This window comes from Symphodus melops (assembly GCF_947650265.1).
Source record: "Symphodus melops genome assembly, chromosome: 17".
Taxonomy (NCBI): Eukaryota; Metazoa; Chordata; class Actinopteri; order Labriformes; family Labridae; genus Symphodus; species Symphodus melops.
Window position 1 is genome coordinate 4,156,812 of NC_136707.1, and position 24,656 is coordinate 4,181,467.

Genomic DNA, 24,656 nt, shown 5'->3' on the forward strand with positions numbered 1-24,656 from the left:
TATTGACGAAGTGGTGGAGAACGTGTACACGTGCACGGGTTCCCTCTGCTTTCAGTGATTATCAGATTTTTAATGGCACCTCTCCGTCTCCACCGTTCCACCTCAAATGCTGGCATCTCATTAAAAACCCTTACACAGCACCGTCGGTAAAAAAGGAAGAAGATAGAGAGATACGGAGGCTGAGCTCAAAAGAGAGAGAGAGAGCAGTAGAGATAAAAAAGGGGGAGATAAAGAGACAAGGTAGAGATGCTATGGCACTAAGTATCACCAGAAGAAAAAAAAAAAAGGGTGTCTGACTAAAGTGTTTCTTCAACAATACAAACAAGGTCACCTTCACCCTCCCTCCTGCTCCTCCTTCTCAACTACATGTGTTTTTCCTCTGCCTCCAATCCCTCCTTTATTCACTCCCCCCCCCCCCATCATCTTACCATCCATCCACTCCTTGTTTCTGGAGCTCCGAGATGCCGAAGGACAGCGATCCCATGAAGTCGTTGCGGCTGGTCAGGTCCCAGTCCCACACCTCCACAGACAGACGGCGGTCCTTGTCGTACTCCTTCAAGTGGCTGGGAGAGACACAAAGACAGTCAACAGGTCGAAAGATCGCTAAGATGTCAGAAGGTCTTTCCCTGCAGTAAAGACTTGTGATCTCTGAATCAGTCTCTGGATCTGGATTTTGCTGACTTATAAGGGGTAGTTAACATGAAAGAGTGAAGCATTTTGTTAGCTGGAGAACATAAATACAACACTATTATAGGGCCACGGTTTAAGAGTTAATTCTTGATGCTGCGAGATATAGCACTAGAGCCGGTACGATATGTGAAGAGAACTTGTTTGTTTGAACTCTTCAAGCATCTATTTTTTCATTTGTTGGAGAGGTAAAAAAAAGAAAACAAGTCCTTTCAAACCGAACATCTGCAGCCAGATGCCTGAAAATGCAAATCTCAGTTTCCCTCCATGCAAACTGTGATGCAGCTTATTAAGAACGTAATTAGAGCCAACTGTCGGAAACGACCCCAAAAGCAAGTTTTCATGAGTGGAAGGAGCCAGATGACTTTTTTTTTTTTCCCTGAACGCTAGGGGTTACACTTGCTTGCAGAGCCGAGTATAATGTGATGAAAAACGCTGCACCGAGTAAGTGAGGGAGATGAAAGAGAAGAAACTGTTATAAACTTGGAAAGCGAGAGCAGAGGGAGAGAGAGGAAAGGCAGAGACAGACGGAGAGATACACAAACTGACAACTGACACAGTGACACAAAGCCTTACAATTTAAAGGTCTCGTTCCAGGTGGGGTTTAGGTTGCACTTTATGGTCTTGGTCTTCTGTTTACTCTCACTGCGGGGGTCTGGGATCAGTTTAAGCTTCACGTAGGGGTCTGACAGACCATTGGGGTCCATAGGAACCAGATTTCTGCCCTCTTTGACTGAGGAGGAAAGTGGGAAAGAAATGAGGTGAGAAAGAAAATAGATGCAAAAATAGAAAAAAAGAGATTTCAGGTTGTCAGTACATTTTGTGAGCAGAAGTTCAAAATAAGTTGTGCAGCCCTCAAGTTCATGCCTGAAATTATTCATATTCTGTGAAGCACTTAGATTTGTTTTTACCCAATTCATTCATGACAGTCAATGTCCATGTCCAAAACTGTGCATGTTTAACAAAAAAACAAAAAGCACAATGCCATGAATGTACAATAATAAACAAGTCCAGAATTGTGAATAGAGAATAGAAACAAAAAGGTAAAAAAAAATCCACCCAAAATAATTAAGATTTTGTTGAATTTAAAACTAAATAAAAAGTAAAGATGCATACTGGTTAATTAGCAGCAAATCCCTGCTTCATATGGTGAACAAACCATGATGGAGAAGCTGGTTTCATCTCTGCTCTCCGAAATCTCTGCTGTTTTCCTTAAAGCTATGAATATATATCGCTATATAAAGAAGTTAACACGAACGCTAGCTATCAGATGCCTGTTTTCTTTGTCTCTATTGGATCCTTTTGCTCAAAAGATACTGTGCATGAGCTAAATGTGCATTAGCTGTCCATGTTGTGCTTTGCCTCTGTGCATATAATCGAGCAGTTTAAAATACATTTAGCCTCTGTACAGTGTGTGCCATGATGACAACAACTTATCAGACCTACTTAGTTTTTTGTACCAGGCTGTAAGCATGTTTATTTATGCTGCCTGTGGTATGTATGTGAATTACTGGATGCAGCCTCTAGCGTAACCTCGACAAACTGCCAGATTTTGCACTTCCGCATCGGCTTCATTTTTCAAGACCGGAGGTTTCTGCCTGGTAATGACCAAGGAGTCAGACGAAGGTTGCCAGTTTAGACACTAATCCTTCTTTTGTGGCAACATGTTATTGGGCTGTAATTGCATTCCAGTGGTAGAAAATCCTGTGTGTGTGTGTTCGCGTGTGTGTGTGTGTGTGTGTTCGTGTGTGTGTGTGTGTGTGTGTGTGTGTGTGTGTGTGTGTGTGTGTGTTCATGAGAGTGTGAGCAATTATTGTAACTGGTCATCCAATTAGCAGAAGCAGGGCTGGTGCTACTGTGTCCTCTAGTACACTCACGAGGGAAACACTTGTGAACAAACATAAGACAGGAAGACACACGAGACCGTTTCCCAACCCCCAGAAAAGGAAAAAAAAAAAAAGGAGGGAGCAGTTTTTTTCCTTAATCCTGCCAAAATAAAGACAGCAACTTATGTTTACAATCTTCAATTGAAAAAGAGAAACCCTGCACTTTTCCTGAGCAGGAGTTTTCATTCATAGAAGTTCAAGCCTGTGCCTCTCGACTCCACGCAGCAGCTCAGGCTCCTTCCCGCTAGAGAGATGCCATTCTTTATTTATTAGCTTTTAGGAACACTAAAAATTTGATCTGACCCTGTCCACTGTACAAAGATCCGTCTGAAAACACGTCTTGTAGATTCTCGGTTTACTGGGTCAGTAAGTTAACAGCGTGGTTGCACTTGTGGTTTACTGTCCTTTGAGGGCATCAGTTTGCACTTTGGTTTTCAGGGTTCAGTGTTCACATTGTATTTTCTAATGAAGAGAAGAAACAATATCATGATGATGTATGTTCATTGGACCAGTTTTCTTTTCCTTTTTTTCAAAGTTTTCTACATTTTTTGGAGGTGCTGGTAAATGGAATACCAAGCGTGGTACTAGTATCATTTATCTCAGTTTACTAGCCAATATGTATAAAGAGAATCTTGAAAGTGCATCAAAATCGTTTCATCGGTGTTAAATGTGCACACTCACAAAGCTTACAAAGCCAGTAAAGCCTCATCATTTTCCCCAAAATGTGATGAGCTTTGAGGAATTATCTGCGTAACCAAAAACTAAATATTGGTTCTGGTTGGGCTTGCTTTCTCTGTTTGCCTTCCTAAATATAGTTTTTCATTTTCCATTTCTCCATTGGATCATTTTGTTGAGTTCTGACCAGAGGGTCTCATTAAGTCCTGATCAAGGTTTTAACTTTGGCTGCTTCTACACCTTTTTCTTTTTCAGTCTACTCGCTCTTATTGTGGGTTTATTCTGGCTGCTCCTTCAGTGTTTGAGTCCTGAATTTACTCAGCCGATTGGCATCAACTTTGCTTTTCACTGAATGTTTTATTGGACCTGTTCGAGCCCAACTGATGCAATATTAATCATTGTTCATGTGCATATTGTATTAAATATAGAGGCTAGTGGTGACATCATATTTTTCACAAGTCTTATAGGTGTTGCTAACGTTAATATCTATCATTGATTATTCTTGTGACCGTGTCTCCATGTCTCTCTCTCTTACCGTTGCATCAGACGTTTACCAATGAGTCTGGTCCTACCTGAAGTGTCGGCCTGTAAAAAGGATGTTTTTCTTCTCAGCTGTAGCCAAGGGATGGCTTGTTTGTGGATTAACGTGGCGTTTCTTTAAATCATATAACAAACAGTTAGGTTGCTGCTCTGTTGTAAAGATTAGGCGATAAATAAATACAAATGATTGATTTATATGTGGGACATTTTTGATTAGATTTCAAAAAAGATGAGGCAGATCTAAAATGTATTTCAGATCGTCATCAAATCACGAGCAAAATTTTGTTCTTTTATATTGTTGGATAATGGAAAATCAATATGCAATATAGTGCATTTAAATTCTGTTTGTATAAACTCTTGGATCAGGAGGAAAATAAGTAAATGAAGTATATGACAGATTTCTCCAGATTAGATAAGGCTGCAAGTGGAATAACTACACAGCCAACAAAGAGGGGCGGCTTTTGATTAGAGCAAAAATAACACTGATCAGTCAGGAGGAGAAAACAGAGGCATGTGTGCAATGATTAGAAGACACATGATAAAAAGTGTAAATGTCACATTTACATTAAGTCTTTTAAGCTGGTCCTTGTAATCAAATGCCACTGAGTGTACCAAACAGTCAGCCTTTTTTTCAGTTTTTTTCAACCTGCCTTGAGAGAAAAAAAAACCCCCTGCATACTGCATACTTTTACAATAAAAGCCAAAATGTTTTTACAATTAACAATTGAGATGCAAAGCTCCCAGAGCTGCAGGGAACATACTGCATCCTTTCAAACCATGAGTGAAAGGAGAGCTTCCCAGTGAGCTCGCAGCATGACAACACCTTTAAGAAGTCAGTGAAATGAGGTTTTCATGCTGCTAAAGCGCTATGCTACGCTAAGCTCCAGGAGGTTAACCACAGCACAGACCAGCATTAAACCCTCAGCGGAGAAGGTCAATAAATATTAGATGATGCCTGTTAAAGTGACCATCAAATGCTGTTTGAGGGGAGCTATAAAGAAGGTAGCATGCCAAATAGTCTCAGAGGACACTTACAGTAAAGACACCAGGGTGTGTGTGTGTGTGTGTGTGTGTGTGTGTGTGTGTGTGTGTGTGTGCGCGTGTTTGTGTGTGTAAGTAAGAATTTGTGTGCTTGTGCAGGTGTGTTTTCTGCATGTGACTGCACGTGTGAGGATCTCCCTTGCATATAGTGTGTGCTAATTGCAGAGAGAGAGAGAGAGAGAGAGAGAGAGAGAGAGAGAGAGAGAGAGAGAGAGAGAGAGAGAGAGAGAGAGAGAGAGAGAGAGAGAGAGAGAGAGAGATAAGGCATGTATTTAAGTCTCCAGGGTGGGCGGCTGGAGATAAGAGTGCAGAAACAGCAGAATACTGTATGTGCAGAGCAGCGTGGGCGTTGGCAGAGCACTTTTTCCACATGTGAGACATTTCATCTGAGTTCGGATCCTCATGATGTGTTTAACTAGCATGCATCTGTGCTGCAAAGAAAGTTTTTCGAGAGAATTTCATCTGTCGGATGTTGAAGCAGCATTGACGGTCATGCTAAGCACAATTTAACGTTCTGTTTGTCTGCATAGGGCAGGATGAGTGCACCTAATATTAATGTTTTGTAGCTTACAATTTATTTAAAAAACCAACGTTCAAGGCAAACAAACTGAACCCAACTCAATCCCAAAGTGATCTATATGTTTCTCAACTCAGTGAAGAACAGCCGTATGCAATTCTACTCCCGGCTGCACGGAGCTGTGTGATACGAGTCGCACAGTTTGTAGTGAAGCTTCCTCCCTGGAACGAGCCAGGGAAAAATTATTCATCTCATGTTCGTGCTAGGGGTTATCCTGACCCCTGAAATAACTGTAAATGTCACAACTTCATTTACAGATAAAGCATGTTCATGTAATCCAGAGCTGGAAGTGTGTTCCTTATCACCAGAAAGTTAGAGCATGACATCTCTTAGAAATGCTGCAGCAGATCCCCAACTGAATCTCATCTCATCAAACGGCAATACAGTCAAGCTGGCTGCATGTGTCGGTCCCATGCTCTGTGACTGCAGCGCGGTGGGGGAGCATGTGAACATGTGTATGTTTTTTATTAATTAGACTATGTCTTGTTAACTCATTTGCACAAGGTTAGCACCAGTGTGAATGGGCCTGTAAGGCTCATCCCAGGAGAAGTGCTTACAGCTGAGGATCTGAACGCTGTGCTGTTTGTTGAACTTCAGTGCGGTAGGCCTGATCACTCCCCTCTATGTCTCTGTCATACACATTCATTTTCCTCCGCTGTTTCTGAACGCCCTCAAACCTTAAAGTCCAAACTCCACCTGGGCCTCAACCCTGAACTGTTCAAAGAAGTTTGCCATCATAACTTAAACACATTATGTTTGTTTAACCCAACAAGTAGAGGGGTACTTTGAATCAGCTACGACTCGAGTCGAGGTATTTGAATCTGTACTGAGAAGAAGAAAAGATTCAGGACTATCATCTTAAAGGAAGGGTTAGGGTCAGAGGCTGACTCTCTGTTTCCAAGGGCCCTTTATCTGCCTCTGAATCTGTGTTCTAAATTCCCAATGACGTAAAAGTGAGGTGACTTAATATTGATCAATAATAAGTAATTTTACAGCCATGTCAACCTGTCCACAGCACACATACACATTTCTTAGAGTAGCAGACATTTCTAGCAGCCTGCTATGTTAAACTGTGGAATAATTCCATGTGGTTCTACAGTTCAATCTCTGGTGTTTTTTTTCTTTTTTCATGCACATCACTGCAATGTAGAGGAAGCTGCTGGTGGCTCTACACTGACCCCTGTGGGCGGAAATAAGCACTGCACCCACTACAACTCCTCAAATGAAGCCACAGGGGAAAGGATCAGTCATGTCAAATTGAAGGTTTTTTTCTGCATAAAATTTCAATGTGCATGAATTGAAAATAAAATATTTGCTTTTTTGAGTCTGGTTAAAACACGAACACAATCCATCGTTTTTTCCTTCTGATGTTGAAACACTTTCATTTTATTCGATTAACAAGCACTTGTGAGGTTGGAACTTTCCTGCTGTCTTGGCAGTTTCTGTGTGATCAGTCTGCTCCCTTATCATTTCTTCAAGTACATCCCAGTTAATTACCAGGCCACAGGCGTGGGAACCAGGATGAGCGAGCAAAGGAGTGAGAATGAGAATGAGAGGGGTGAAGCACACAAGCACGCAAAGGAAAAAACTAAAACAATAATGAATTGTAACTCCAACTTTCAAACCATGTGAGGTGCTGGTTTAACTCAGACGCCCTATTTACGGAAGAAACAGTCCTCGCCACATCCTGTCGCAGGTTGAACTTCTGATTCTGACACTGATTGGTGTCCTGCCTCACGTTTCCTGTCTAGCGTCACTCTTCCTGTTTAAATAAAAGCCACATGCCCCAACAAAAATCGTAAAAAAAAAAAAAAAAAGTTCAAAAATGCGTAAGGCCTTTAAGTCTTCAAATGTTTTCTGTGTCAAATGCCTGGTTGATGTATAAATGTTATCACACATGGGATCTGACCTGAGCTGTGGGTGTTTTGAGTTTCTGTTACCTATTTAAGTTAATTTAGCATCAGAGCATTTATTATTGTTTTTTCCATCCAGGAAAGGGTTAATTTTAGCATAAAGTGAATCATACAATAAGACAATCTGATGTTTTCACATGAGGCATAGTGTTAGTGAACCATTTTAACACAAAGCAAAGTAATGTAAACCTGTGCTGACATCTGCTGGTGAGACGATGTATTGCACCTTCTCTGCTCTCTATGAAGCGTTAAATCAAACATGAGGCAGGTCAGGAAACTCGCTTGAGACTTCTGGATTTGTAGATTCTTATCTATAAAGCTAAATCCCCTGATGTCTCTTTTTTCACATAACCTAACTTAATTTGATAAAATGTAACGGCCTCTAAAACGCTGAGGGTAAAACGCTGTGAAAAGCGTCAGAAGTATTTGATGCTAAAATTCAAGAAAACGGTTTAATTTATTATAGCAGTAGTTACAGAGAAGACCTCATAAAGATTGCTGGACAAACCTGACAAAGAACCTAAAACAAGTACTTATAAGCTATGATGTGTTTTTCTAAGATAACATTTCTGTTTGTTTGTTTTTTTTTTAAATCAGACTGTTGGGTGAACATATATCAGTAACTTTAAAATCACATCCATATGATTCAAGGATACCTTAAAAAAAAAAGCCCTGTATTTAAAACATGTAGTGTATTGATAAAGAGCAGAGGTACTGTTCATCAATAGGTAACTCAGGCAACTGCTTGGGGCCCCAGGCCAGTAGTGGGTGACATACCCTAAATCACAGCAGCAAATTTTGCAATGACAGTAGAAAACCTCCCTAAGGGGCCCCGCTCTAAAAGCGCTCTCTCTCTCTCTCTCTCTCTCTCTCTCCCTGCTACTTGTCCCTTGCATTATTGCTGTGAAAACCAAAGATAACATCCTTATGCGAGTGGAAAAAGAAAGAGTTGGTGGGGCCCCCCCAAAATAATTTTTTTGCCCAGGGCCCCCGGCTTACTCTGGAATCACCACTGGTAAAGAGGACAAACCGTGTGCTGTGATTCTGCTTTGTTCCAAACCTGCCCAGCAGTAAAACAGTAAACAAGGCCACTCATCCAGAGATATGTGGTGTCAGTGACAGAGACACTAACGGCTGTTTGTTTTACTCACTGATGCCTCCTCTCAGTCATCTCCCTAACAGCAACAACACATGTTTCAGTGGGTGACTGTGCGTGACACACTATGTAAATGTGTAACTGGATCAGACTCTTCCTTTTTGTTTTTTGCAAGCTGGACGCAGCTCATTGAGTCTTAAGAAAACCACAGAGATGATCACATCTGCTTTATATTTACTTCATTTCTAACATCAGGTGTTTGACATAAGGGCCAGTAGTACTCATCAAGTTTATGTGCAACTTAATTTAAGGGATAGTTCAGGATATTTGGAGAAGAATTAAGACCTGATTATCTCACACAAGATTAAAAAAAGACTATTAGCACTTAAAAACACGTGCCGTCTAGGCTCTTGTAGGTGCTCTTCTTTCATTGTTTCTACTATCTTTAGTTACCGTTTCCATCACGCTAACATGACTCTTACACTCACCACCACTGTTTCCTCAGTGTCATTCTTGTTGTGTCTGCCTCATTTCTGCTCGTCCACACAAATAAGTGAACATGTAAATGCAGCTCGTTCTGAACGCATAGGAAAATGCAAGCGAGGGAGCCTTTAGACATGAGGTCACAGGTTTGCATGAATGGAGATGGTGAATCACAGCAGCAGCTCTACTGTACACGCCTACTAACACACACATTAGCCACTTAAAAAGTCCTTTACATGGAAAGAAACACATTTAGTGTGACTGTACACTAATATATATACATACATACATACATACACACATATATATATGTTCCCCTCAGATGACCCCAAAGCAGCACATCAACAATTTAGTTATTTAATCCCCTGGGATTTAAATAATTATATTTCTTTACACAACACACAATATATGTTTAATACTCTGACAAAAAAAAACCTATGAAGCTGTGAATCTTGTAAAAATTCTGGATATGGACGTTGAATCTGATGTGATAGTTTTATCCTCCACCTCTGCAGCTTCACCAGTAGAGGGAGACACATCACTGGTTTCCTGATGATGGAGATGAATCACTGAGGACTGTGTAAGTGTGTTTACCTTGTCCAGTATTGTGAGAGTGTGAGTGCGCTGTACTTACTGGTAACAGTCAGTACGTTGGTCTTGACCTCAGCAGTGATTTGGAGGCGGCCTCTCCTCTCAGTGTGGTCTGTCCCACACAGGCTCGGCACATTGGCCACGCAGCGCTTATGGATATTCATCATACAGTCTGGAAAACCGGACACAGACACACACAGACACACACACATTTATAATGGTATTTAAGAGTTTATGTCCTCAAATAGTTTGTCTTAACATGAGTGCCAGCAAACATGGAGCACTTTTTCTGGTATCCTCTGTAAGTGGATACTGGCACCTTTACAGATGTCATGTCCTTATGGACAGATAATTATCTTTCTCTTATTCCTTAGTAATGAAGGATTCCCTTTGTGGAGTCCCTCAAGGATCAATACTGGGGCCTATACTACTGTAATGTTCTGATTTGCTCATCATGTCTGAGTCATGTGATTGAGTCCCTCATGGATTAGTGCTGGCTTTATTTGACCTCTTTATGCTCATTGTAAAAAAAACACTTTGAATCCTACTTTTATGCAAATGATGCACAGCTCTATCATTTAGTAGAGCCTGAAGCTATTTGAACCTTACAAGTTGTACCTGCCATACTCATTAAAGCTTTAATGTTATTTATAAAGCAGTATGTGACTCTGTGTGCTTTCATGCTGACTCACCGTGTTGTGATGAACAAATAACTTCTTTTCTCTGCATGTGCTCGTGCTCGGTCAAATGACATAAAGATAACATTAGATTTGACTTCTACGCTCATAATAAACCCATCATCATTACAAATGTATACATCTTACTGTTCTAACTTTCTCAGGCTTAGATTCATTAACCCCTCGGGTCGGGCTGGTTTGGATTTACTTCACTTGTACTGTACTTGTTGTTGATTTGTAGTAAAATGTTCATGTATAGTTAAGTATCAGTACAAAATGTTTAAAAGCCATATTTCCTGTTAATGTGTCCAAAACTAAAATGTTCTGTTCCTCATCATCTGGATGATAGAATGATGTTTGTAAGAGTTTCACAGTTTCATTCATTGGAAGTTCCAGGGTGATTGTGTGTGTTGTAAAGTACTCACGGTCACATCTCATGCCCTGGTGTAAGAGGCCATAGAGCAGAGAGCCACAGTGGTCGCAGAAGGTCGGGCTGGAGTAGGTGTGGATCTTAAACTTGTGCTTTGCCCTCGGGTCCTAGAGGGAAAGAAAGAACAAATCATATTTTCTCTACACTTCTGAGGAATCAGGTTAAATGAAACACTTTTTCCCAAGCGTCTGTAGAATTTATCACTAAACCTAAATAAAGTCCATGTTAGTTATTTGCCATAAGTGTACTGTTTTTATTTATTTATTTTGTATTATTTAGATCCCCATTATCTTTTGCAGTAGCCTAGTCCATTGATCCTTGACTTAAGTCCAGGACACTCTTGAAAAAGAGATGTTGAATTTTAATGCTGTTTTTTTTTCTCTTCCTGGTTAAATAAAGGTAAAAAAAAAAAAAAAAAAAAGTCACGAGTGAAGGCCACTTCTCTCCTGCTTACAGTAAATATATTCCCTGTTCATTTTGAGCAGAAAAAAAAACACTGAACGTGTCTTTTTAGCACTAATTATATGTCATTTGGATTGAAAAAGGGAACAACAGTTTTCAGTTCCTCTTTGTCGAACACCTGTCAGAAAGTGATAGCAAGGGCAGGACCAAAGGCTATTTCAGTCTCAAGTGTTAGTCTGTGTGTCAACCATTGAAACCCCCTGCTGGTGTGCAGGTGTGTGTGTGTGTGCCTACTGAGGCACAGTCGCAGGTGTCTCACACACACACACACCTGTACACCAGCACGGTGGTTTCGATGGTTGACACACAAACACAGATTAACTCCGCACATGTAACTGATGGCCACTGAGGGAGCGCTGCCATGTGAACCCACGGACGCTCTATCATCCAATCCAGGCCGAGCTGGAGCGTGCCGTACTTCACTGTGGGAGTCCATACACTTCTGCCAAGGGGATCCCACAAAGTTACCAAACATGTAGCTGCAGTATTGAATATGAATTATTAACGACGTCCATGTTTTTTTCCCCTAATGAGCTAGAAAATACAAGCTGGTGGATTTCCGTATCTCTGCTTCGTACCTGTCCTGGAAAATAAAGCATAATTTAGGCTGCTGCTGCTTGAATTACCTAGCTTCCCCAAGGTGTCTTCAGAAGAGTGTGTGTGTGTGTGTGTGTGTGTGCGCGCGCGTGTGTGTGTCTGTCATGTGCGTTAAGTGTGTGGGTTTCTGTGTTTGCATTCGTTCGGTGCATCTGCGTGTTTGTTTCTCTGCTGATTCTCGTCTTTTTTTTTCATCCAAGGACGAGGCGCACTTCTGCTCGTTTTTCTGTTCCTCTGGAAAAAAACAAGAAAAAAAAAACAAGGGAACATTGTGCTGCTGAATCTACAGTGACGAGCAACAGACAGTGAGGGATACAAGGCTGAGGACAGCTCGCCAGCTTTCTTTTCTCGTTCTTTTTTTCTTTCTTATTTTTTTACAAAAAGTAATGGTTTCATGGCACCTTGAAAATTCAAGGATTGGTTGGAAAACTCAAAAGTAGAAAAAGAGAGGAAAGATAACGGCAAAAATTCCGGCCTCATCTTTCTTTCATAAACAAAACCCTGTGAGCTCATAAATTCAGGCCGGTAAGACTTTCATCTTCTGAAGAACACAAACTTCTGTTGTCATTATGTTCAATAGTCAGACTTGTATCAGTCTGGATGAAGCTCTCTGACTGAGCGATGGACCTACATTAGAATAGAAATGAACTTCATCTGTCCCCAGTGTGGACAAATAGTGTTTGGCTTCACAATAACAACTAAATCAGGACGACAAACAAGACAACGTTCAAGCTCAGCGAGAAGCCAGAAGAGCGCCTGGAGTCCTCGACAACATCACCGTCAACATGGCTTGTGTGTGTCTTAATAAAAAATGAGCATCAAGTCAATAAAACACAGAGCAGAAGAGACCGAGGACAAACAACCCAAATACTCTCTAAACGGTTGGGATGTTTCTAAGGTGCTACACAAACTCACTTTTTTTTTTTAACTTAAAATATGTTCACACAGTTTGTGTACACTTGACATTTTTCCTTTCTCTGCCTACATGTTTCCAACCTGTTTAACAGTTTATCTGTTTCACTTTGTTCTCCTCACTGAGACCCCACTAAAATCACACAGATGGTGCAGTGTGCTGCTCCTGGACAAACGCGTGTGTTGCATGGCGTATGTTGTTTACTTGGTGTCCGCTCATAACGTCAGCAAACAATGCCAGAACGGTGACTACCCATTAGTCACACACACACACACACACACACACACACACACACACACACACACACACACACACACACACACACACACACACACACACACACACACACACACACACACACACACACACACACACACACACACACACACACACACACACACACACACACACACACACACACACACTCTGTTTTGACTGTTCTTTTGTTACTGTGCTATCTCTTGCTCTCGGCTTTCTTCTTCTTTGTTTTGGTTTTAAATATTATGTCCATTATTTCCCCTGACAACATCAGTCCAACCCCCCAACCCTGCTTACATACACACACACACACACACACACACACATGCAGACACACACGTATCCTGTCATTTCAGTCATGATGTTGTTTGACAGGAACAGTGGCAGGTTGACAGTAGACAACACAGAGAGTTCCGGCTCTCTGACATAAAAAAAAAAAAAAAAAAAGTATAAAATCTTTTTGTGTTCGTTTCGCTCTCTCTTCTGGAGTTAAAACTTTGGACTTTTTTAAAAAAAGTCGAACTTTCTTAAAACATGACGAAAATGGACTATTTTACAGTAAGAACACTGTATACATTCTGATGACTTTTTCCTTTTTTATTTAATTGCCCTTTGTTAAAAAAAAAAAAAAAAAGGGCACCGTGTCCAACCACAGGAAGCTTCCAGTGTTTTCACTTTTACACAGGGCAACAGCTCAGTATACTGTAGTTCAGTTCCCAGTATCAGAGGTAGGAATGTAAAGATTGATCGTGAGGCAGTTAAAAATCAATTCAAAGGTGTCGTGGTTCAAATCGGTTGTCTAAAAAAAAAAAAGAATCGCAGTGACATCGTGAAGCGTCAGCAGCTGAAACGCCGAGGTGGGTGGGTTGTGATAAGCGGGCGTAATCATGGGAGTCGAAGCGTTTCGGTTTCCCAAGACAAAAAAATGAAAGTCAAAAACTGTTTGCAAATATTACAACAAGACAGAGAAGTTCACTAAAAGCACAACCAACACGATGCAGCGTGTAATCAACAGCACGATGAGAAGCTCCAATCACATCGTGAATCGAATCGCACCGTATCGTGAATCGTTACATCCTTAATCAGAGGCGCTGCTTGTCAACAGGCAAGGCAGGCTACTGATTGGCTGGATGGGGTTCTTTAAGTTAGCATTTAAAGCACATGTAAAAACTCTTGCTATCCTGTTTGCACACACACTCGCTGAGTTCTATAGCTTATCAGACTGTGTGCATGAATGTAGGTTTCATTAGAGGATCTCATCCCTCGACCTCTCCCACAGGGAACCCATTCTATTAACCCAGATCTATAATTGACTTCTTCTTTTAAACATACATGGCTGAGAGAGGGAGGGAGACGAGCGGAGATGGGAGAGTTGCGCTGACTGTTGCAGACAGTCGATTGAATCTGTTATTTATTCCTCTACATCTATCTGACATTCTTCAAAAAAAAAAAACATCTCCAGTTTTTTTTTTTTATAGACTCGTCATGTTGGTGACTCACAGAGATCTCGCTCAACATGATTAACATCGAAGACGCGGAGAGAAATGCTCCTGATTGGCCGATTGCCTGAAGAATCATTTTATTCTGGTTTTGAAGATCATGACACTCAAATACGCCTGGAACAAATTACAATTTCAGTCACTGAATAATTTATCCGTGATGGTCTCTAGGGATCAGTGATTTGGCTTTTAGAAGGTAAGAAATCAATCAAATATATCCGACCATGGCCATGAAAGAAATTCAACTTTCGACAGTAAAGCCAAATAAGTGAAAATGTGTCGAATCTGAAACCTGAGAGATTTTTCTTTTCATAGTTACACCAAGCAGTTCACATCATGAGGGTAATTAGTTTTTTCATAGAGATCGCAGAAAAATAGCAGGACTTTGACAGTATTTAAAGGTGAGGTTTGGTCAAAAGAAAAATACATTTTGGAGGAAATCTAAAAAATAAATAAATAAAATTAAACCAAAAAGAAATGACAGCTGGGAGTTTTTCTGTCATTTCCGTGTTTGGAAGCAAAATGAATCCATCTGTCATGCATCCATTCATGAGTCCATCCATCCTGGGATTCGGAAATTTGCCAAACTTGACCACTGGCCTTGGTTCAACGTCTTCAACCTGCAGGTATGGATTCAACACTGTTCTGCTTATTAATGCATGCGCCAAGCTTCCCATACAGTACCATAGAAGCAGAGTGCTGGTGTACTGCATGCCCTACAGACACAGACTACAGTTACCTGTTAAACAAAGAAACCATCAAAGGCCTTGTTAACATTAACAAGACATTACTACTCTGAAAGCAGTAACTGTGGTGCCTTCAGGAGGACCTGACCCCCGGATGATCTGGCCTCTACAAAATCTCTCTCACCAAGGTGGAGAAAGCGGAGAGAAGAGGCAACTCCCACGTTCCCTCAGCAACATCAGCTTGCATGGAGATTCTGTTGTAGAACTGTCCGTCTTCTGCTTCACTGAGGAGGCTGGAGATGACCCTCAGTCAGTCTCTGGGAGTCAGAATGGAAGCAGCAGCAGCAGCAGCAGCAGCCAGATTGCTAACTGAGAAGAGGTGGACTCCATCACCGCTCCGTGCCTGGGAGGAAAAACCTGCTCTCAGGGTCAATCTCAACCGAGAAAGGGCCAGGTTTGGCCTTGACTTAAGTTGACCTATAATGGCTTGAGATGATGCGATCTGCCCTGAGACTCTACTTCTCGGAAAACAAGATCAGAAGTTCAACTTTACAACCAGTCTGAGGCCAGACAGGATGCTGTGGTCAGTCTGCAGTAGCTTATTTACTCTGTTAGTGTCCTGGAGACAGATTCACAAACACTTTCTTTAAATAAAACTTTACTAAGTTCTTCAGTGTACTGCTTCCTTTTTTTCTTCTTCTAAAGATCAGTGTCATTTCTTAAGAACTTCCTTATTTTCTTACGAACAAACTTCCTCATTTTCTTACTTGAAATGTGAGCTTCTCAGACGCTGTCGGTTCCCATATATACCTCTATAATAAGCCTATGCTTATGCCTGTATATATTGTGTGTGAGACCATTGACCAAAGACAGATGAAGTGCGATCTTAAAGTTATGAAGTCATTTCAGAACTTTGCTTTCAAGAATAAAAAAAACTTCAGGAAGTCAAAAACATAAATCAGCACCTCATGTCATAAAAATCAAATCTTCTTCACTTTGGTCTGAACACTGAAGTTAAGAAGAAATCAGCATCTTTTTTTCTGAAGAAGGTTTCATGAATCCGGCCGATGGTTTCAGGTACCTCAGTCACATTCCCAGATCAGCTTTGACAGTCGACAGAGAAACACAAAGAGAAGAACACGAGACCTCCGGGGTTTAACGACAGCTACACCAGCAGCTCAGGGGGTCCAAGATTGACTCTACAGGTGCCGGGGTCAGCATCCCTAAACATCGGCCCTGGCTCTGCATTGGCCTCATGGAGAACACAACAAAACATGTATGAGACCTTATATGACGAAATTCAACAGCAAACACACTGATGATGTGTGCACATCAGTTAGAGCGCGATAGCACTCAAACTTTTAGTAGTGAAAAGCAAACTGTGGTCAGAGACCGCACAGAGTGTTAGTGATCACAAGGCTTTGTTTCACCAATCCCACGACCTCCACTCACACTGTTTGATGAATCCTCCACTGACATTACTTCCGACATTTGGCACTTCCGTTTCCGTTTTAAAATATTCCATAAAACAAAAAACTTGCCTCTGTGGTTCTTAGGTATTCTTCTCTTCCATATAAAAGGAGGATTTCCATAATCATGTGAAAAACAGAAGAACCAACAGAAGGAGAAAAGCGAGGATTTTATTTTCCCTTTGCCCACATGGCAAACCTGAATTTTAAACAGTGTGACTCATCCGAACCATTCATTGTTGTAATTAACTATTTGACAGATGAAGCTGTTGAGGACACATAAATATGCAGCCTGATCGTGCTGAAAGAAGGACCGGGAACATACAGTGACTGCTCCCGTGTGTTAACAACGTAACGCTGTCAGGGTTCAAAAAGACACTGCTGCGCCGGTGTGTGTGGGTGAACACATGGTGTCAAGCTGTACAGAATGCGACTCTGTTATTACTGAAGGGTAAAGTCCAATCGACGCTGTTTGACTTGTCTGTGATTCTGATCTGGTCATTGATCTGTTCCTCAGCCCAACATGTTGACATTAAAAATCCCATTATACCAAAAGAATTAACAGAACCAATGGAGAACCGTGATGTAGAATTCTGTGCTGTGGATCAACTAAGAGCGGGTCACCCGTCTTACTGCCAGGGCTGGGCTGTATATCCAGTTTTTAAGATATATTGATATATTATCAAACAAGATACAGGGTAAGGCAATATCGTTAATATTTAAGTTTAAGTTTCATTAAAATAATGTTAGAATGTTATTCTGTAGGAGCGGCCACTTCACCTATTTCTCATCTCCCTGTCACTCCCTCGTCACCCTGCTCCTCCAATCGCTCTCTCTCTCTCTCTCTCTCTCTGACCGGATCTCAAAAAACGAAAGGATAACAAAACTTGGGTTGTTTTTTGTTTTTTTTGTGATGCAAAAAAATAAATGAATTTCACAAACAGGTAGTTGATTTTGATGTACATGTTGTTCAACTTGTGCAGCTGAGTGTTAATATAAGCGCCATTCAGCGACCAAATCTGGAGATCTGAGTTGTGGTCGCCCAGCCCGACCTGCTGCTGCTATATTTAAATGTGCAGCTTGCTTGGAGCAGCGATTCCTGTCGTTCCCACTGTGCAGGCGCAAAGGTCTTCAGACCATGAACTCATTAAGGAAATAACAAGGTGGGGATGGTGAGGCCCCGTAATTAACAGCAGCCCCCCCCCCCCCCCCCCCCCCGAGTGTAGTGGCATTTAAATAGAACAGAAAAGGAGGAGACAGAGGGAAAGAAAGGGACGATGTGAGGTGACGAGTGGAGCGGGATGTCGGCCGGTTTCGCCGCATTTAAAGGAATGACTTCGAGGGGAGATCACAGAGTTGTTAACGTGACACATCCACCCTTCGTGGGAACTCGCTACCTGCAGTGACGCGCTTGCACCACACGGCGCATCGTTCCCCGTCTTCACTGTCACAACGCTGTGACGTTGAGATTTAAAAAGGGGGGGGGGGGGGGGGGGGGGGGGAGAGAAAAAAAAGCTCCACTGCGCATTCGCATGAATCTCATCGGTGGCTCACGACAAAAGCAGCGGATGAATCAACGTGAAACGGCTGCCGATGAGTTCATACGAGCACGACATCATTTGCGATCTGGAAGCAGAGAAAGAGAGAAGCGTGCTCCATCTGTTTCCGAGGGCAACTGATCAACACAGAATGAATTCATCTCAGGACTAGAAGCTGTAGATGCTTTTTTTAGGGTAGGCTGGAGTTACTGTGGGCCATGACGAGATAAGAGAAACAGCGAGAGGAAGTCAAAGAGCTGAAGACCAGTGTTTCCTCTGGAGGCGGCTCGCTAAGTGCACTCGTCAGACTGACAAAGGGCTCTCCACAGGGAGCGAAGACATGGACGAGGAACTCTGAGACCCCCAGAGGTTTGAGAGAGGAGGAGGAGGAGGACCAGGAGGAGGAGGAGGGGGAGGAGGAGGAGGAGGTCGGCCTCCTGAGAGGGCTCTCAAGAGAAGAACAGAGACTAATGGTGTCGGCTTAATAACACGGCTCAGAGAACGGGCTCACGTTCAAAGAACAGAAATCAGAGACAGACACTCATTAATATAGAGTGCATGAGAGCCAGAGTATCACTTCAAGGTGTTTCTTGTTAAAGCAGGTGAGAGGACGTGACTCTTGATATGGAGCGACGATGTGCTTGTGTTTCGACGTCGCCACATGTTGCTCATGATGGATCAACGTCGGCTCTTCAGAGCAGTGAGTAAGGTCTTTAAAGTGTATCGAGATGACATTTGGTATGAATCAGCAGTCTACACATAAAGGCTCAATTGATTGATTCCTGTGTTCGGACGCTACTTGTTTTTTTTTTTTGTTTTGTTTTTTTTAATCTGATAAACTTTATTATTCTGGTTCACACTCTCTTATTGTAGAGACACAAACAGGTCTGAATCACACACATGCACAAACACACATCTGGGGACATGCATTCACAGAGAGATAATGGAGAGAGACAGTAGGCGCTTCCCTCAGCTTTGCTCAAGAGCACCTCGGCAGTGCTGAGCAACTGCCGCCCCCAAAAAACCTGAAAACTGATCTTCACAGGTGACGAGGGCTTAAAGAGAGGAAAGGTCTGAATCTTTCATTCCTTCAACTTTTTATCATCATCATCATCATCATCATCATCATCATCATCCAGCACGACCACTTCGAAGGTGTGGATTCATGTGTACTCACGTCTGATGCAGGTCCTTTATCAGCGCCCGGACAGGAGAAAGTGACAAACTCATGGCAGCGTTTGTGGACCACAAAACAACACACTGTGGAGGAAGAGAGAGAAAGAAGTTATTCAACCACATTTACCACGGTAAAATCTTTTAACACACAACCGTCTGAAAAATAAACTCAGATAATCCCCTGAGTCCGGTTCTCCTCGAGTTGGGGAAGCGAACCAGCAAACACAAGCTGAGCGTACGCAGTCTCACATCACAGGTTGGTTCTTACTTTGGAGATTTACCAATTTTAAGTGACGTTGATTTTTATATAAAAGGAAGCAGCTTATCAAGATGTTGGTTTTTTTCCGTCCAGCTGAATAAAAGCAGTTTTTTTTTTCTCTCTCTCTCTCTCTGTGCTTGTTGGAAGCGGCTCTCACTTAACCTCTGAAAAGCTCTCGTGTTGTTAAATGTACAGAGGGATGCTGCTTGTGTCTTAAACACCCACACTCTATTGTTGTCCCTCCTGACTCACTGTCAGCCGCTTTGCATAAAAGCATCTTCCAAATATCGAGATTCAAACATAAAGAAAAGAAAGTCACCTCATATTTATGTTGCCGTGAATACAGGCTGACTTCTTATTAAGAGAGCGGCCTCGTTTGGAGAGTTTGACCCTCAAATCATCTGCCTTGATTACAGATTGAGCGGCGACTCTTCCCAAGCGTGGCCCAGGTTAGATGGAAGTTACGAAAGCACACGTGGAGGAGACAAGAGAAGCTCCTCGGAGAGATGAAAGGCAGAACTTAGGTAACGATCAGCGGGGCAGAAACGCGGAAACGCTTCGATGCACAGCCAGTCTTCTCCACCCTGATCAGCGTCAGCTCCACTGACAGGCACGACGAACAGGACGGCTAAAAATATCTCACACACACACACACAGTCGACATGATTGTATATTTACACTGTGTGTATGTCTGAGTGAAAAAAAATACAGATTGTGGTGTCAGCAGCAGCAACAACAGGTCAGAGAGCGACCACTGAAACCCTGAACACACGTTTGAATCATCTCGCTCTTAAAGTGGATGAAGGATTCTTTTTTCAATGAAGGAATAAATAAGACAACTGACAGAAAACTGTTATTTTTACAATCATCAAATGATGAAGAAGTTCTTTAAGCGTCACAGTTTCTGGTTTCAGAAGGTTCGATGCTGATTTTTCTCATGCTAGACGAAACATCTGCAGATTTTTTACTCCTGCAAAGACGGTCGATGACGAGTCTTTATTTACGACCGAGACAAAATGCAGTTCAGTCACTCCTCGCTCAGTGCTAATGCTAGCCCTTTAGCTCTGTAGGAAGCCAAACGAAGCAGCAAGAAATGCAGCCAGTCTCACAGACGACTGGAGGAGATCCTGAGGTATGCACTCATTCAAAAATAGACTTTGAATCCACAGATTCAGAATCGGCTGTCTCTCTCCAGCTGAACCAAACGTGTCGACTCTGAATTCTTCCACTGCGTCTCTGTTCCTTAAAAATGGACCTCTGGTCTTTGTCATCACCCTGATGGTTGAGGCACTCTCACTTCATACACGTTAAAGAGTCTGTAAACATCAGACACAGGTTTCATCTTTAGATGTGATAAAACACGAACGGACGGAAATGTTCACAAAGATACTCCGGTTAGACGACACAAATCCAAAGTCTGAAGCAGTCACTCTTTACCAGGTCGGATTTACATCATGAGAACTTTATGTTCCAAATACACGGGGAACAATCTCGACTGCCTCCACTCCTCAAAACGTTAGCGTATCCAACTGAACTGATTATTGAAAAAGGCAAAATCATGGTTTTAACTGCCGAGGACATTTACATATACAAGGAATTTGTCTTGGTGCCAAAAATTACCAATATATAAAAATGTCAAATATTAAAAAAAAAAACAAAAAAAACTGCACAATGAGAGAAAATACATTTTTACAAGTTTGAAAATACAGTTTTTTACTCAGTACTGTTGGTATCGTGATCCGATCATGAGTCTCTACTGTCTCATTTACACATGTGGAGAACAGCTATCCTCTCGTACGCCACCTTTTTTTTGTGTAATTGTGGAACTCGCAGCGATCACAGAGGTTATAATTAATAAAAAGACACATGCACACGCTCAAATCATGTGCACCTCAATGGTACTTCACTCCCACGCAATATCCTCTCTTTGGTCACACCACCTACGCACTGCAATGATATCTCACACACATGAACACACACACACACACACACACACACACACACGAACACACACGAACACACAAACCGCCCACACATTCCAGTGATATTGCAGATTGAGCGCACAGCGTGAGGGTGCAGGGATGAAGGTAGAGATAGAAACGGTGAGAGCTGTGTGCACATATTGCTTCAAGGCAGAATTGGAACCGCTAAATCGCTAACTAACACACACACACACACACATATTGATTAGAGAAATAGAGCTGTGCGCTAACCAGGACTGAAGGCGACCTTTTGGCCCAAACAAAGTAAAACACCTGAGTAACATGCAGTACAGCATGTCAAAGAGAGAGCTGGATTATTAAATGTCACAAAGTCAAGACCAGTTTACACGAGGCTGTAAAGGCCCGAGGGCAGAGGTCAAAGGTCAATGGGCTTGAGCTGTTCCTGCACTTTTCTAGTCTTCTGACCACTCAAAGCTTTTTTACACCCACCCATTCACTTAATGCTGGCAAGTGGTTGCTAAGTGACCATCAGAGGTCACTAATAAAGCGCCGCTGATGAGGCTGCACATGGGACATGTTGTTGGCACACGGGCAGGGTGCCAGCAACACGGGAGTCAGACTGAGAGAAAAGTGCACATCGGGCAACGTCAGGGCAGAGGAGGAGGAGGAGGAGGAGGAGGAGGAGGTTTGTGAGAGATTCAGGCAGCGAGCGGGCTTTCTTAATGCACCGTTTGACCTCTGACCCTTCATCCAAAAACACTCATCTCATTTTGATTTTTTTTGTAAAGTTGCTGGATGGCTCGCTGAACCTTAGAGGGGGCTTTTATCAACACGGGGGAACCTATAGGAGAAAGAGAGGGAGAGGCTGGGGGTTGAACCCTCAACCTTCCAGTTGAGAGAGAGAGAGAGAGAGACGACTCTACTGACTGAGCAGCCAGGTCAGAAGCAGTCCTCCTCTTTCTTTTTTACAGCTTTATTCTTCACTGAGCTGCACATTTCTCGACTCGTGTTTCTCACTCTGAAGCGACAGGTTGCCATGTCAACTCTTCTCGGCTCCACCTGGAAATACCTTTAGTAGTCTTTGATAGGAGCACTGAATCGCAGCTATTGCAGCTAAAGTTCAGCAGCGGGACCACACCTCAAACACTCCTCTTCCTGTTCTATGTGCACGAATACCTACGTTCCTGTTGTTCTCGTTTTCTGGGCCCCTCCCTCTCTTTCTCCTATAGGTTCCCCCGTGTTGGTAAAAGCCCCCTCTAGGGTTCAGCGAGCCATCCAGCAAGTTTAAAAAAAAAAAAAATCAAAATGAGATGAGTGTTTTTGGATGAAGGGTCAGAGATCAAACGGTGCATTAAGAAAGCCCGCTCGCTGCCTGAATCTCTCACAAACCTCCTCCTCCTCCTCCTCCTCCTCCTCCTCCTCCTCCTCCTCCTCCTCCTCTGCCCTGTCGGTGCCCGATGTGCACTTTTCTCTCAGTCTGACTCCCGAGTAGCTGGCACCATGCCTGTGTTCCTTTATTATTCATAGTACAGCATGGAAACCAAACACATACACACACTGCAGTTTCATATATGTACTACAAGAGGCAACGTTTTCATTTCTTTACCTCAAAATCTTTCTTTTTTTTTTTTTTTTTTTTAAATGCGCCTGTTTTTCTCTTGTCCTCTCTTTTCCACTTACATCACAGCAGCTGGGACTTTGGATCAGGTTACTGCTGCTGTACACAGTCTCCACAGGTACACGACCTGTAGAGTCTACCTGTAACACTGGCTGGGTGTTAAATTACACTACACACAGCAGTTAGCACCTCAGGAATCCGTCCTCAGCCGACACACACACACACACACACACACACACACACAGAGAGGGAGAGAGAGACGCACTCTTTACACTGCCACACAAATAACATTTGAGACACGAGAATCCCTCAGCGACCGCTCCGAATGTTGCTTCTCCTGCAGAGGGAATAGAAAAGAGAAAAGTCTTGTCACCTAAGCGTGGCCGTTTTCACTCCTATCTTTGTGACTCAAATAACGTGCGAGTGTGAACACGTTCTCACGGTGGCCTGAAAGCAATGATTTTTTTCTCTTTCTCCCCCCAAGAAAGAGCACGTCACAGCATGCACAGCGTTCTGTATGTAACACCACAGTGAAACGGCAGGAAGAGGCCTGACGATGTGTCAGCGTGTCACATGACAGATAAAATAAAATAATATCAATATGCTGCCACATGACGCTGTTCAGCTCCCCTCCGGTCTGCAGACGTCTGCACAGCTCTCACTTGTATGCTGGGCTTCTCTACGGTACACTGTACTCTACACGTTAGCTTTAAAGCTATGCTACGCTTCATATACTGAAGGTTTCATTCTCGTCTTGGAAATTAAACCATTTTTACCTGGTCTCGTCTCGGTCTCAGATTTGGATGGACTCCAGATTTTAAATCAACACCAGTCAAGACCACCATGCACTGAAGACCACCATGTTACCACGACATCGCCGTGATTCAAAGGAAAACGACGCTTTCGAAGAGAACAAATAATTCTTCATTTATTCATAATTAGATTTTTATTCGGGCGCAACCTTCCCAGTATTACGGTGAATGACATGCCTGTTGCTCTTTATGCTCTTTGTCTTGACTCAGTCTCGCCCTGTCTTGGTCTTTGCAGGTTGAAGTCAAATAGTCAATATTTGAGTCGTCTCACTCTGGATGCTTTCTATCATTTTGTGCAGTCACAACCAGAAAAGAGAAACACCTCTGCTCTCACCGTGTGCCAAGTCATCAAACATGTCAGAAAACCATCTGACCTGTGACCAGGCGTAGTGCCTCAGAAAACACCGCCTCACTAACGCTGGTGATCAGGCGTGGTGAGTGAAGGACACAAATGAGCCGTTTGACGAGAACATGGCGTCTGAATCAGGACTGAAATCATTCCATGTGCACCCGGCTTAAACTACGCTACTCCAAGCCGAGCTTCCTGACTCAATGAAACTCGGAACAACGGTTGGATCAGTCTTGTCCAGTGTGCCACGCTGCTCTCCATCAGCCTGTGACATGCTCCACTACTCCACTCCCTTTTACTCACTCAACCAGAATCTTCTGTCCTTAAATTATCAGCAGATTGCTGATATTGAACATGTCTGTTTTCTCGAATGAGTTGCCGGTGTATGTGAGTGTGTATGTCAGATTGTGCGTGTACTGTGTGTGTGTGTGTGTGTGTGTGTGTGTGTGTGTGTGTGTGTGTGTGTGAGGCATGCTGCACA

The 24,656-nt window shown here is 42.6% G+C and overlaps 1 protein-coding gene across 2 annotated transcripts in view; it reads right to left on the bottom strand.

The window, feature by feature from the left end:
- The window catches only part of LOC306837951 (protein kinase C beta type-like), an 86,482-nt gene that overhangs the window by 38,482 nt on the left and 23,344 nt on the right, over positions 1–24,656 (bottom strand). For both annotated transcript variants that reach the window (XM_079365844.1, XM_079365843.1), the window contains exons 3-7: positions 19,196–19,278; positions 10,592–10,703; positions 9,533–9,661; positions 1,264–1,420; positions 429–563 (exon numbers count right to left, since the gene is read on the bottom strand). In XM_079365844.1, coding sequence (XP_079221970.1) covers positions 429–563; positions 1,264–1,420; positions 9,533–9,661; positions 10,592–10,703; positions 19,196–19,278 — 616 coding nt within the window. The remainder of the gene's footprint in view (positions 1–428; positions 564–1,263; positions 1,421–9,532; positions 9,662–10,591; positions 10,704–19,195; positions 19,279–24,656) is intronic.